The sequence below is a fragment of the Prionailurus viverrinus genome, chromosome D1, assembly GCF_022837055.1.
Source record: "Prionailurus viverrinus isolate Anna chromosome D1, UM_Priviv_1.0, whole genome shotgun sequence".
Classification (NCBI taxonomy): domain Eukaryota; kingdom Metazoa; phylum Chordata; class Mammalia; order Carnivora; family Felidae; genus Prionailurus; species Prionailurus viverrinus.
Window position 1 is genome coordinate 46940062 of NC_062570.1, and position 16004 is coordinate 46956065.

Sequence of the window (16004 nt, forward strand, 5' to 3'; positions counted from 1 at the left end):
GTTCATATATTGTATTTGTAGCATGCTTTGTATATTTTGATATAAAATATTTCTGATGGAGGCTATATGAGAAATTGGTAATTGTGGTTTTATCTACAGAGAGTATCTGAGTGACTGGGGGATGTACAGGGGTAGGAAGGTGTCCCTTTTATGTTCTACTTTTCTTCTGAGGAGGAGAACCTTTTGAAAGATTAGAACTCCAAGTCCAGTCTGATTTGGGCCAAATTTACACTACCATTGTGGTGCAGAAGCCCTGAGCTGAGAACTTTACAGAAAAATTGGTCTAGATGTGGAACATCCCAAGAGGGCCCCAGACGTGGGGATGGAAATTATGCCACAGGAACACCTCCCCAACATAGGGCACCATCACCAGCTGGGTTCAGAATTGTCATCCAGCCACAGTGGTCTTTTGGGTCATCAGATTACTCCATTTATTCTATCCCATGACTTTTCTGTCTCTGGGCCTCTGATTTTTTGTTTTTGTTTTTTTAAGCCACTATGCTAGCCACAGGGACAGACATGTAGCCTCATGGTTCCCAGATTTAGTCCTGGTAAGTTTCATCTCGCCTGATGCCATCCTTCTCCATACCTTCTCATTTTTGTTCTTCCCATTTCCCATCTCATGTTTGTTCTTCAGTTCTTTCTGACCATAACCTAGCATTTACTTGGGCATTTCTCTACAATGATTCTGGTTTTATAGCTTGGTTAAGCTGTTTTAAGCTTGTCTCGGGTAAATTTCTTTTCTAATGTAACCCTGTCCCAGGACCCCCCTGCCTCCACCCCGATAGAATTGCCCCAGACCTACGTGTGGGAGCATACAGACACCATCCACTGAACGAAGCTTCTTTCTCTAAGACATCTGGTCTCAGGGATTCTCCACTGCCCCGGCACCCACCCCTCCATCCTTCTCATGGTTTCACTGGTAGTCCTGGGAGAGTTTCTCCTTCTCTTTCCACCTTCAGCCTTAGATTCATAGCTACTTGTGCTGATAGCAGAGATTAAAGAATGATTCAGGGAGTGTGCGTTTTTTTCCTTCTACCACAGGGCTGCTCTCCGAAGATTTTCTACTGAATTTAAACTAGCTTTGTCTCAACTGACCTGACATTTTCTCTGTATTCTCTTTAACTGTATTGATGTCATTTTGTAAGGAGATAATGAGTTTGGCATGTTGTTCACTCCCTGCGTTCTTGTACTCTTCCCAGTATTCCTTCTCACTGAGTTTCTCAAGAAATAGTTTCTCAGCATTATTTATTTGCATGTGCATATCTGTTGAAAGAAAATAAAGATATCGTGTCATTTCTTTTGTTCTTGCAACCATTATATGTTGCAATCAGATTTTATGAAGTTAAGGTCTGATACTACAATGCTGTTAATTCATAAATACAAGCTTTTAACTCCAATTAAAGGAAATCTAAACTATTCGAACTGTTGCTTATCCCTCATAATTCATAATCTAAGTAAAATTAAACTTCCAATTATAAAGTAGATGTGTGGTTTTAGGCCGTGACTGACAGCTATAATAGACAACCTATATGCCTAGGAACCCATAAGCTTAAATTATTCCCATGATACCTTGATAAGAGTCCTTTTTTGTACAAGATTATGTTGCATATGCTTTTTATTAATAAATTGTGATTTTTCTGACCATTATGCCTCTGGGCAAAGTGACCTCAACTTGTATCCTTGTGCTGTCCTTGGCAACCATTTTTGTAAGTAAGTTGGCTGATTCCATTATCTAAAGTTCATTGTTTGGGCTTCCCTTGTGTGAAATGATACCATATCATACCAAATGATACCATGTCTTCTCCTGCCCCCACTTACTAAGGCCTTCAGAGTGAAAGATAAATTCACTAGGACAGTATGTGCAATTGAGCTATCTCAACTGTATAAACTTCTAGTTCACCCTGATGCACTTGCTAAACGTGATATGTTACTCAATCTTTAGGCGGGGTCTCATGCTTCTAAATATTTTGGAAATGGAAGCATGAAAAGAAAAAGGTACGGTGAAGTGAATGGCTATTTGTTTCAGTGCCACACACCATCTGGTTTGAGAGCTCCCTGAAGGCAAGACCACATCTTATTCATGTGTGTAAATCCAGCACTTGGCACAGAGTCTGGCAATTAGTTGGTGCTCAATACATGTTTATGGAATGACTGACACACTCCATTCAGGCCAGAGGGATGTTCTTCAGTACAGAGGGCCAGAAGGACTCCAGACATGTCTTTTTCCAAATATGTAAATAAGATATTTTTAAATCCCTTAATAAATGGCACTTGTTGCCATTAACAATTAATACTGTTATAACCTATCCAATGATCTGTCCTCTTATTTGGTTAGATTGCTGCTATCTCCAGCACTCTCAACAATAGCCAAATTATGGAAAGAGCCTAAATGTCCATCAACTGATGAATGGATAAAGAAATTGTGGTTTATATACACAATGGAGTACTACGTGGCAATGAGAAAGAATGAAATATGGCCTTTTGTAGCAACATGGATGGAACTGGAGAGTGTTATGCTAAGTGAAATAAGCCATACAGAGAAAGACAGATACCATATGTGTTCACTCCTATGTGGATCCTGAGAAACTTAACAGAAACCCATGGGGGAGGGGAAGGAAGAAAAAAAAAAAAGAGGTTAGAGTGGGAGAGAGCCAAAGCATAAGAGACTCTTAAAAACTGAGAACAAACTGAGGGTTGATGGGGGGTGGGAGGGAGGGGAGAGTGGGTGATGGGTATTGAGGAGGGCACCTTTTGGGATGAGCACTGGGTGTTGTATGGAAACCAATTTGACAATAAACTTCATATATTGAAAAAAAAAAAAAAAAAGATTGCTGCTATCTCAGCCCTGGGCCACATTCAGCCTTTGAGGGGAAGGCTGGTTAATGTCACTGAAGATTCTGGAAAAGAGGTGGATGTAGCGGCTATTGTTATACATTCCCAGAACCTATCTCCCTTCCCTTCTCCTACCCCTTGTCAAATCAGTAGGCCAATTACAGTGGTCCCTTCTCTTGGACATTTCTCTTGGACAAATGTCTCTTGGTCCCTTCTCTTGGACAAATCTCTTGGATTTGTCCAGGGGTGAGCATGTGTCTCAAGCAAGGCACATGCTCAGAGTCCTTCTACTGAAACTGGTGGAAAACATGTCTCTTTTGTCTCCATTTTGAGGTTAAAAGGATGTAAGGTGAGGAGTGTCTATTGTCAGAGTTCCAGCCTCCTGGGGACAATAGCCTCAGTTAAAGGAGCCATCTTTCAGGGGGAAGACAGCGAGAGGAGAAGGATAAGAGGTAGAGGAGGAGGACAATGGGGGAAGAAAGAGGGAGAAGCAGAGGAGATAGATTAAAAAAACAAACAAACTGAACTCTAACAGCATGTGAGGCTCTGGTGGGTCCAGGTCAGTAGCAATCTGCCTTTTCTGTTTGATTTTATGAAAAAATTAACATCCTCCTTAAGCTTAGGCTATAGTTTGGGTTAAATTTTTATCTTTGAGACTAAAGAGTCCTAAGTTGGAAAAAAAAAAGGGGGGGGGTTACCTCAGTCCTTCTCAAACCTTCCTATGCATAGGGATCCTCTAGGGTCTGTCACAATGCAGATTCTAACTCTGTAGGTCTGGCTGGGTCTGAGATTCTGCCACCCCAAACTGGCTTGCCTGTAAGCGACTACCTGGTACCTGACAGAACTGCATCAGAAAGCCTTTTCAGAGCCACCTGCCTTCTCACTTTCCTCTCTCTCCTTTGGCACCTGTGGGCTCTTTTCTTTCTTGGATCACCTCCCATGCCCAGCACTCCTCCTCTGTGCCTGGTCACCCAGCTCGGCGCCAGTCTCGTATGACACACACGTTCCATCACTCAGCCCAAACCATAAACAGGCACACCTCTGCTAGCTGGGCTCATTTCCCTGAGAAGGCAGTTTCATGAGTGCATTTGAGTATCCTTTGTGGTCTCACTCCCACCTCAAGGGACTTATTAAAGTACTCCTTCCAAGCATAAGCAGAACTCTCCTGGAAAGGAGCCCTGAGAAATACAGTATCTACCACCTCATGACATCATCATTGCCCATAAGAAGATGGGTCAGAACAGGCTTATGGGAACAGTTGTGGAAACCCCTAAAAATGAAGTTTTCTGATTGCCGTTTTTTTGTGTTGTTAACTATTTCATTCAAAACCAAAAATAATTACAGATGGTGTGCTTGCTCTTTGTCAAGTGCTTGGGTAAGTGGGCTCTCTGAAATACTTGGGACACATTCAGGGAAGCAAGTCCTTGTTTTGCCTCCCAGCTTCTAGTACTGCTTCCTGAGAACACTCAATGTCTTTTCCCAAGTTTTCCAGCTTCCTAGCTAAGATGATACTTATAGAGGTCCTGGCAAAAGTGGTTCTGGAAATCTTAGAAGCAAGTTGAGGATAAAGGAATGAAAAACATTTTTTTTTTTTGAGAGAGTGTGAGTGCACAAGTTGGGGAGGAGCAGAGGAGAGAATTCTAAGCAGGTGCCATGCTTGGTGTGGAGCCTGACTCAGGGTTCAGTCTCATGACTGTGAGATCACAACCTGAGCTGAAATCGAGTCAATTGCTCCACCCACTGAGCCACGCAGATGCCCTGAAAATCTCTTCTTAATGCATGTGTCAAAGCTATGTACGACTTCCCCACAGGGCCACGGTATTTCCTAAGCCCATGACAAGAGGGTCCTGGGCCTCCTGGGAAATCCTGGGTCTTTCATCTTCTACACCTAGCATCATTTCTATCCATGTCCGCCAACCTTCCCCCTGGTCAACTCTAATCCCTCTCTTCACCTAAATGGGAGTGTTTGCTCCTTTAGCAATACTGGTGTGGGGGGAAGCTTTATGGTAATATTCACCTTGTTCCCAAGTCTGAACTGAAGTTGAAGTCAAAGAAACTGCCAAACAAGAGAATTTCCCCAAGAAAGAACAAATCCCCACTGTGAGGACTTCAGGGTGGTAGCTAACAGGATGTTATCTAGTGTCAAGACCCAGGTGGTTTTCTTCTTTGTTTTTGATCAGTGCCCTTCCTCCTCCTCCTCACTTGGCTTCAGTAGCTCTGCCCACTTGTTATTTCCCTCGCCTGTCCATTTACCCACACATGTGTGTGCTTGTGGTGTTAATGATCTCATCTGAAACATGTTTGTGGCATTTTGAACATATTAGGAGACAAAAGCATTAACACATTCAAGAAATAATTTGATGCAGCTTTATAATTTTCCAAGTTCCTAAGTCACCTTTTAAGTTTTCTTCCTGGTCTCTTTCAAACTTCCATTTTTCCTTCATTGCTTCTTCAACATCTTCTCTTGTTACAACTGGTAATTCCTCCAACTTCTCTTCACTCAGCTCCTTCAGTAGGTTCCGTATGTGCCAAGTCTGTTCATCCTTCAAGCGTCTGTTCTGTCATGACAATCAACAGTAGGTAACAGCATCTGCTCAAGTATTTACATTGATTTGCCTCAAAACAGAGTCACACTGAGGCTTGCAAAATGAGAAAAAAAACATTTAATGAAGTAAGTTTATACAATATCTCTAAAAGCTTATGGAATATGGAAGACTCAAAATTAAACCCATCAACATAGTAACTATTGGATAGAAAGTTACATTTAAAAAAATTGTGTTATTAATTTCCTAGTCTATCACTCTATTATAGGATCAGTGAACATTAAAGTTAGACCTTGGAGGCCAATTTCTTCAATGTCCCACTAATACCATTCTTCTCCAGCGATTGTCATTCATTTAGTCAGTATTTATGGAGCATCTACCATGTGCCAGGAGGTCTTCTAGACACTAGGAGTACATCAGTGAACACTATACACAAAATACAGTGGCACCTTCTCCTGGCCACTGGATTTGTCCAGGTTGAGCATGTTGTCTCAAGCAAGCATATGCTCAGAGTCCTTCCCTGGAAATACTTTCACTGAAACTGATGGAAACATGTTTTTTGGTCTCCATTTTGAGGTTAAAAGATGTAAGGTGAGGTGTCCATGGTCAGAGTTCCGGCTTCATGGGGACAACAGACTCAGAAAAAGGACGCTTTGGTTGCAAAGGTAATAATTTAACTGCAACTAGCCTAAGCATAAAGAGGATTTTAATTTTTTCTTATGACCACACAGCCAAGGCAGGATGCCACATCTGGACCACAGCCTTACATGCTGTCAGATCTCAGTTTTAAAAACTTTTTATAAATCTGCTCTCCCCCTCCTCTCTCAAGCTCTCTCCTTCTCTGCTCTCCTATTCCCCCCCTTATCCCTCTTTTCTCTCTTCCTCTTGAAAGTTGACTCCTTTGTAAAATGGTACAGCTACTCTGCTAAAAAGGATGCCAATTTCTTATAAAACTAAACATTTGCCTATTATACAACTCAGCAACTAGGCTCTTAGGCATTTATCTCAGAGAAATGAAAGCTTATATTCACATTAATACAATGCTTACAAAACTGTATTTATCATAGCCAAATACTGGAAACAACTCACATGTCTTTCAAAAGGTAAATGGTTGAATAAATTGTGATATATTTATATCATGAAATAAAAATGAATAAAAGGAACCAACTAATTATACATGCAGCAAACTGAATCTCCAGAGAATTCTGCTGAATGAAAAGAGCCAATCTCCAAAGATTACTTACTATATGATTCCATTTATATAACATTCTTAAAATAACAAAATTATAAATATGGAGAACAGGTTAATGGTTGCCAGGAGCTAATGAAGGGGCAGAATTGGGAATGAGTGAGTAGCTATATTAGGATAATATGAGAGACACCTGTGTTAGTGGAAATGTCCTATGCCTTGACTGTATCAATGTCAATATTGTTAATGTTAATATCCTACTTGTGATATTGTACTATAGTTCTGTAATATGTTATAGGAAACCAGGTATGGGTATACAGGATCTCTCTGTATTATTTTTTTATAACTGCATGCTAATCTGTAATTATTTCAAAAAAGTTTAATTTAAAAAATGAAGATCAATCAATATTAGCAACTGATAAACAATTTATTGCTCTTTAATCAGTTCTCAAATAACTCCATTTTCTTAAATGAAATTGATTCATGTTTTGCTTTTCTTATAAATAAATTGAATTACTTTGGCTCGACATGAGTTATCTGAAAATGAAATATTTGTAGAAACTTGAATAATAGCAATGGAAATATCCCTTGCCAAACTATTGCACTCCTAATACTTTTTCTAAATATGGACTTTTCCACTTATTTTTGTAGAAATGGAAAATTCCTTTATCAAGTATAGTCCGAATACTAAATAAATCTTTATCTGATTTTATTTATGTTAGGTAATTATAGTAAGGCAATAATTGCCTCAAAATCAATTCCAGCTGAAAAATAGGCAAAAAATACCCAAAGACAGTGATCATTTAAAAACCACTACATATAATTCATAAAAGAATAGTGTGTAATGAATCAACAAATTTTCCTTTTACTTTCCATACTTAGCACAATACTTGCCAAAGTGAATCCAGTCCTCTTAGATCAAATTTTTAACACAATGACTATCCTTTTAAAACATATGATATTTTCATTTATAAATTAAAATAGTATCATATGTCCTAAAGCTGTATTCAAAAATTACATAAACATGACTAAATCATATTTGGCATTATATATACATTTAATAGCATCTGTATTAAACTTACCAAATCCCATAGTGAATTACAAGTGGATGGGACATGTGTCTGATAACATGTTACAAAATTCACTATATCTGAAAAATTATTTTGAGTGATATATGAAATACAATTTAGTTAGCTATATTCACCAACGTGTTTAAAAAAAGACATTTATCCTACAAAGCAAACCATTATCACACCATAAAAATAGAATAAAGGAGATTAAATAAATAAACTACAAAGAAAGAACTGATTTTGTTTTGTTATAAGGCCATCTCATGGGCTCTGACTTTTTAACTTTTTAAGATTTGCAGGAACAAGAAGTTGCCAGAATAGTACACAGAGCTTTGCCTTACTACACCCTGCTTTCCCCAATGATGACATCTTATATAACCACAGCACCTGAAAATGGAGAAGTTGACATTTGCACAATGGTATTAAGTAAATTAGAGAATTTAATTTGGATTTCACCAGTTTTTACATATGCTCATTTCAGTTGTTTTTAGTGGATAAGTATTAAGAAAATTTGCCACATATACATATGAGAATTATCACCAGACAGATGGCATTTGAAGCCATAGTGTTAAGTAAGGCCTTTAGATTTAAAGAGAAGAGTGGAGATCAGAACCCTGGAAAATACCTAATTAAGGGATGGCTCCGGGAAAAGAGCAATGAATGAAAAACAAGAAATGGTTGAAGAATATGGGGGAATATTAAAGGATGTGCTGGCAGCCAAAGGAAGAGAGAGTTTCAAGATGACAGGGCTGATGATGAAGGCACGAGAAATAAAGACTAAAAAGAGGCCATTGGACCCGACTAATTGGTCATTAATAACTTGTGTCCTAGCAGGTTTGGTGGAATAGCACGAGTGAAAGGATGAAATGGAGGTAAGGGAGTGGACACAGTGAACTATGAAATGTCTAATGACATGAGTGGAGCATACAAACAGAGAGAAAGAAAGATAATCAATGAAGTGACAGTCCAAACAAAATTCACACAAAGGAGGACATGATGGGGAGGAAGGATTTCTGAGTTTGACCTAATGGAAGAGAAAAAGTAGGTCTTGTTAATGAGTCATATTTAATTTAGCAAGTAAATATCTGTGACCTCAAAAATGTTTCCTTCACTGGTGTTAGTGTGAATCAACTCAACAAATATTTATCGAACACCGACTCATGCTGGGCCCTTCCGGAGAAACAAAGGCAAGTAAGATTTGATTGCTGCTCCCTAAAGAGCTTTCAATTTAATAATGGAGATACATTTGTATGGAGCATTCCAGCTGAGTTTAGGGGAACAGAAAGGAGCTGGCAAGAGAAGAGCATTCTGGAGGATGAAACAGCCTGAAGAAAGGTACAATAACGAGCAAGACTGGGTTTTCCAAGATTTCAAAGAAGCAGTGGTGAGCAAAGGGTGGAACAACTGGAGACAAGGTTGGAGAGGTGAGCAGAGGTCAGATCTTGTAGGGCCTCAAAGACTTTAGTAGGGAGCATGGATTTAATTTTCTGTACCATAGAAAGCCACTGTAGGGTTTTAAGCATTGAAAGGTTTACGGTATTCAAAGGGTTGCACTGTGGAAAATGTACTGAATAGAAGAAGGATGGGTAAGAGTTGGTGGCAGCCTCAACTGTGGCAGTAGCGGCATAAATGGAAAGAAAGAGATACATAGCTGGAACTAGTCTGCCTCTCCATGTTCGTCGCTGCTGGGTCCACATGACCCCAGAAGAAGACATAGGCCTATCCCATAGTCATGAAAATAAGAATTTTGTTTCTGGCTTCAAATGAGGGGCTATGGGAAAGTGATCCCTCAGTCCTGATCTGTTGTCATTTCCACAACCAAATGGAAGTCCCAGTGCTGACCACTGGGTGGTGTGCATTGGTCTTTGACGGCAGTTCACTCATCTAATGTGCTGTGGAGCTCATCATGTGGAACCTGCATCCAAGCACCTAGACCAAACGTCCCCTTTCCATTTTCACCCACAGACCTGAGTTTCTGATCAACAGACTTTAGTAACTGATCGTTGAGAATCACGACAATGTCAGGGCCACAGTTATATCACCACCATGTCTAGTCCCCAAAATATTGCTGAATGAATGACCAAATTAGCCCTATTTGGAAGACAGGAATCCCATGTTATAGGAGGGAAACTGGGGTTCACATCAGTTTTGGCCAAAATGCGACCAGCCTTAAGTTGTACAGTCAGGATGCAATCTCAGGTCTCTGACCCCAGACTCCATTAAAACTTGTAGATATAGTCATTTTAGACAAAAGCCAAATATAACAGTTAACTGTGGAAGCTTTAGAGTCCATATAAATGTTTTAGTAGAGAACAGTCTCAGCATTTCCTTATCCCCTTAAGGGAAAAAAATTGTGTTAATTATCAGTTAGTCATATACAGCATGACTTTGATATTCATTTCAATCTGATTTTATAAATACAACATATCATCTTAAACATCAGTCATTTTAACAACTGAGATTATACTTTTCAAATAATATTTACATATGCACACTCTGAAAATCTAAGAGCAAAAAGATATAGAAATTAAAAACAGAGACCCAATGTTTTATCATTTGGCTAAATAAGAAATTAAATGATAAATGTGGTTTCAGAGCCTTAAAATTTTTAACACAAGACTCAATGTCATCATGTCTAAATAACACAGCTCAAGCTGACTTCCTTCAACACTGTAATTAATATAATAGGAACAGCAGTACCCTTTTGCCTTACATGTACAAAAAACTTAGATTGTAAATTAATCAATTCCAAGCACTAAAGAAGATACTTTCCTAGAGTACATGTCATCATAATTCACAATTTTTAAAGCATTTGTGTAAATGTTTAATAACTAGATATAAGCTTTAAATGTTATACTTACTCTTTCATGACACTTTTGGTTCTTTTCTCTAAGTCTCTTTATTTGAGCCATAAACCGTTCTACTGCATTTTCCTTTATTTGACAGCTGATAATAAACAAAGATAAGATGTTTTACAATTATTTATCTTGGAAAATTAATGGGGCAAATTTAAAATTTTAAACTAAATTATTTGAATTGAAATAAAGTATTAGATACATTATAAAAACCCATTTAGGGATCAGAAAACTTTTTAAGTGATTTGTGTGTGTGTGTGTGTTTCTGAGTATATTTTCCTCACTAAAATATATATTCGAGAGATAACTTCAAGTTTTTTTTTCTTAAATCAATCCCCATTTGTACTTCATAATTTTTATACTGTCTAACTATCTATAAATAATTCAGCTTAAAGGGAACCTAAAGAAGGGCATACAGAAAACATGCTTTCTAGAAATCTAAATATTTCAAACAAAAATGACAAAACAAAGGCTTTATAAGTGCAGGCACATCTTCTTGAAAGAGAAAGATATACTAGGCATATCTTTGGTTCAAGTTCCTTAGCACGCCATCTCTTCTATAAATAATAAAAACTTTCCTGACACAAACACATTTCTTTAAGACTCAACAAGTATTTGTTGAGCATCTGTCAGATACAAAGGAGAGACAGAAAGGTGCAGGAAGACTTTGATGTGGGCTATGTGATAAATATTTGAAGTGCTGAGTATATCTCTACTACCCAGTACATCTTGTAACTTTAAATCTGAGACCAAAGTAACACAATGGAAACAACTTCATGTAAATACCTTGCCTCAATTAAAACAAAACAAAACAAAACAAAACAAAACAAAACAAAACAAATATATAGCACCTCTGTGGTGTAGTGAACAGAGACGCTGTTAAAGATTGAACAACTCTTGTTTTCAATCTTGTCCCTGTCCCTTCTTACCTACATGATCTCAGGCAAGTCACTTCTCTGAGCATCAATTTCCAAGCTATCAGTGGTGACAACAATACCTAGCCCTAATCGTATAAGGATTAAAATAAGAAATTGTATGTGAATGTTTCTAGCATAGAGTAAGTGCTTAGTAAATTTCGTTGAAGTGAATCTTATATCCTCAGCCCTTCCTCCAAAATACCATTTATATTTATGATATTGCATATTTGGTAGAGAGAAAAATAAGGCTCCTTCTTTCCCAATAATGAGAAAATGCAACATAAAAACAAAACAAGCAATCCATTTTAGTGGCAAAAGTACTCTGTTTGGATACTATGAAACTTGGATTTCAGGCCTGCTTCTCCACTAACTGCCCAAGGACTCTTCACCTAGTTAGGCCTTGCCTTACTCTTCTGTAGGTAAAAGAATTGAAGGGGATGAGCTCTCTAGTTTTTCAGTTCAAAAATTATACAATTTAAATTGACCATTGTTCCCTTTCATGCATTCACAAATAACAAGATTTAATGAGCTGCTGCTTTGTGCCCAGTATTGTTTATGGCATTATGGAGATAGTGTTGAACAAGACCTCTGTGATTCTTGCCCTCAAGGAGCTTACATTTTATTAGACAATAAAGAAGTAAACACACAATCATATTATTTACCCATTGTTATGGGGGAAATAACAGGCTAAATGGAAGGGTGGTTTCCACACAATAATAATAAATAAGTCTATAGGTAGGTATAAACCATCTTTTTACTTCCCACCTAAAGCTTAGGTATGCAAAAATTTTGAAGGAGTGCCTTCTCTACCTCCCATTTTAAGGAGAAAAATAAAAAATATTATGAGAATTATTTGAAAAAAGGCTATGCGAATGTTCACACATTAGGCAATTTCTGCAATTACAAATATGGCAACCTAACTCTCAGTGTGGGTGAAGCAGGCAAATGAATCTCAAATATGTAGTCTCCATTGGTTGAGAGAGTCTTTGGATGGTCTAGTTAATAGACTTACTAATGGCTTCAGCTGAGAGCCTTCCCTGCTGATGACTGAGTATACAAAGATGGGTCCAGAGACTACATCCTGCCCCAACCCCAGCTGCTGCATGGCACAAACTTACATTAAAAAAAATGATTTCATATTCATTTTAAATTCAAATTTAATTGCGCATCCGGTAATTTTATTTGCTATATCTGGCAACCTTACACTTCAGCCAACCACCCCTCTGCTCAGAGCAGTTAGGGGCAAATGACCTAGGGCTCTGTCTTTTGTTCCTTCTGCAGTGAGCTGTTCAGAAAGATCTAAATGGCACCGGCAGGCCTGGGGGAGATTCTGAGATGCCCAAAAGATTTTGGTGGCTTCACTGGCTCAATTGTGGCTCACATGGTAGTCATAGGTCTAAGCTGAGTCTTTCCTTGGAATTTACTTCAACCTCCTTAGGTCTCATGAAGATGAAACTGAACTTCAGAACTCAACACTCTTAGCCACTGTGGGAATTCAAGCTTCACTCTTCTCTATATACTTTTTCCTTTTTATAACTTTCTCAGAGGCCATAGTAGCCCACATGTCACACTAAATGCTGAAGCAAGTTGGACGGTAAACTAATGAGATAATAGATATTAAAGCCGTTTGGAAAGGATACACATTATTCTGAAGCACAGTGATATGAAATGGTTAGTAATACAAGGTGTCACCTTCCCCCTTACCTCGCTGTATTATTAAAGTGTTATTAATGTGCCAACTTTCTCCCTCCATGCAATTTCATTGAAAATTCTCAGAAGGAAAATAGATAAATCTGGATTTAAAAATTTTATACTTTTATCTATTTTTTAACCTATAATAATATCTGTACCTATTTCTAGATCTATTCACACATTGTAGAAAACTGGGGGAAAAACAAGTACAAAGGAAAAAATAAAAACCACCATTACCTAGAAATGGTGTCACTTTATAGATTTGGCATTGACAGTTTCAGCTCTTCACAATCATAGAGGTTCATGACCTTATTTTCTTGGGATAGATTTAAAAAAGTGTTCAGTTGTTCGGAAGTCATTGATTACCTACTATGTGCTCCGAGCTCTTTGTTCTAAAATGAGATTGTGTAAGAGAGAAGGAACATACTTCCAGGGGACCCTTGGACAATCCTTTCTCAGATGGTGAGGTGGGTGTTTTGGCCAATTTGTCATGTGACAAAAGTTCTGTCACCTGGGAACACCTGGAATGAGTCAAGTGTCACTAGCAGAGTATGGTACAGTCAGGCCTCGACTGTTTCAGTCCATGAGATTGTTTATTTAGTCTTAACAAAGCAGAGAACAAAAGCATGAGATGTTCAGTTTATATCTTGTGCTAGATCATGAGAATTTTTAAATGTTTGTCTTTTTGTAAACCTCTGTTAAAGACTGGCCTCTGATTGACCTACAAGAGAAACGGTTGTATTTGGATGTCATCATTGTAAACCATGGCAGCAAATTAGAGAGCAGGTTGTATTCCTAGAGCCTTTTTGTGCACCTCTCCGAAGATGAGGTGAGGGAAGTTTTCAGTTATGTTGACAAATGAGTGTGGGTAGTTTCTGGTTATAACTTAATGTTATCTCAAGTAAAAAATAAAAGGGAACTTTGTCACAAGTCCCTTCTTGGGTATCTGACCCTTTCAGTCAACTGCCCTCTAAAAAGAACAGACAGATAGATTTGGAGTTCTTAAGAAGGAGGTAGATTTTATCTGAATGTTGTTAAAAACAAATCTCTTGAAGCCCAGTGTTACAGGCTAGTCACCAGCATTCCAGGCTCCCCACTTTCAGTCTTGTTCCTCTCCAATAAATAGTTTCTCATACTGACTCCCAAATATTCCACTGGACTCGGTTTATCTGACCCTTGCATACATCATCAGTTCAGTCTTACCCTTTCTCCCTCACTCTGCCTTCTCTCAGTTCCTGGGCTGTGAAACCTCTCCCTCACTCCAGCATTTTTTTCCATAAGCTTTTCTCTCTTTTACTTTATCTCTCCATAATACCTATTCCTCTTCCAGAGATCAGCTCCAACGTCACTTCCTCAACAAGCTTTTCCTGACACCTCTGACCATAGTTTAAACCTTTAGTTAAACTGTTACACAGGACCCTACACTTTTCTTTCATAGTGTCTTAATTGCAGCTATGCAATTTTGTAAAAAAAGCTTGAATTAGTTGTCTAATGTCTGTCTCCCATGTCTCATCAGGGCAGGAACCAGGTTGTCTCTTTGTTGTTGTCCTTTAGCACTTGCCTTGGACTTGGTAAATATTCAAGTACTTGTTCAGTAAATGCATGAATGAAGTACATGCTTTTTTAAAAATTTTAATTCCAGGGGCGCCTGGGTGGCTCAGTCGGTTAAGCGTCCGACTTCAGCTCAGGTCACGATCTCACGGTCCGTTGAGTTCGAGCCCCGCGTCGGGCTCTGGGCTGATGATGGCTCAGAGCCTGGAGCCTGCTTCCGATTCTGTGTCTCCCTCTCTCTCTGACCCTCCCCGTTCATGCTCTGCCTCTCTCTGTCTCAAAAATAAATAAACGTTAAAAAAAATTTTTTTAATTCCAGTATAGTTAACATACAATGTTATATTAGTTTCACATGTACAATATATCAATTCAACAATTCTGTACATTACTCAGTGCTCATCATGTTAAGTGTACTCTTAATCCCCATCACCTATTTCACCCATACCCCTACCAACCCCCTCTGGTAACCATCAATTTGTTCTCTATAGTTAAGAGTGTTTTTGGCTTGTCTCTCTCTCTTTTTTCTTTTTGTTCATTTGTTTTGTTTCTTAAATTCCACATATAAGTGAAATCATATGTTATTTGTCTTTCTTTAACATTTCACTTAGCATTGTACTCTGTAGATCCATCCATGTTGTTGCAAATGGCAAGATTTTATTCTTTTTTATGGCTGAATAATATTCCATTGCATATGTTGAATAATAATGCTGAATATTCCATTGTATATATTGTGTGTGTATATATATATATATATATATACACACACACACACACACACACATACACACACACGTATACTCTGTGTATATATATATGTGTGTGTATATATATATACACACACACATACACACACACACACATATACTCTTGATCTATGTATCTATTTTTGTGCCAGTACCATACTATTTTGATTCCTACAGCTTTGTAGTATATCTTGAAATCTGGGATTGTGATACCTCCAGTTTTGTTCTTCCTTTTCAAGATTTATTTGGCTATTCAGGGTTGTTTGTGGTTCCATGCAAATTTAAGGATTATCTGTTCTAGTTCTGTGAAAAATGCTGTTGATATTTTGATAGGGATTGCATTAAATGTGTGGATTGCTTTAGGTATATGGACATTTTAACAATATCTGTTCTTCTGATCCATGAGCACGGAATATCTTTCCATTTGTTAGTGTCATCTTTAATTTCTTTCATCAGTGTTTTATAGTTTTCAGAGTATAGGTCTTTTACCTCCTTCAGTTTATTCCTAGCTATTTTATTCTTTTTGGTGCAGTTGTAATGGGATTTTTTTGCTAAGTTTTTCTTCTGCAACTTCATTATTAGTGTATAGAAATGCAATCAACTTCTGTA

The 16004-nt window shown here is 38.1% G+C and overlaps 1 protein-coding gene across 5 annotated transcripts in view; it reads right to left on the reverse strand.

Annotated features, from left to right (window-relative positions):
• Positions 1-16004, reverse strand: part of CCDC83 (coiled-coil domain containing 83) — a 52984-nt gene that overhangs the window by 29778 nt on the left and 7202 nt on the right. For all 5 annotated transcript variants that reach the window (XM_047878510.1, XM_047878511.1, XM_047878507.1 and 2 more), the window contains 3 exons: positions 10499-10583; positions 5231-5393; positions 1099-1266 (listed from right to left, as the gene is read on the reverse strand). In XM_047878510.1, coding sequence (XP_047734466.1) covers positions 1099-1266; positions 5231-5393; positions 10499-10583 — 416 coding nt within the window. The remainder of the gene's footprint in view (positions 1-1098; positions 1267-5230; positions 5394-10498; positions 10584-16004) is intronic.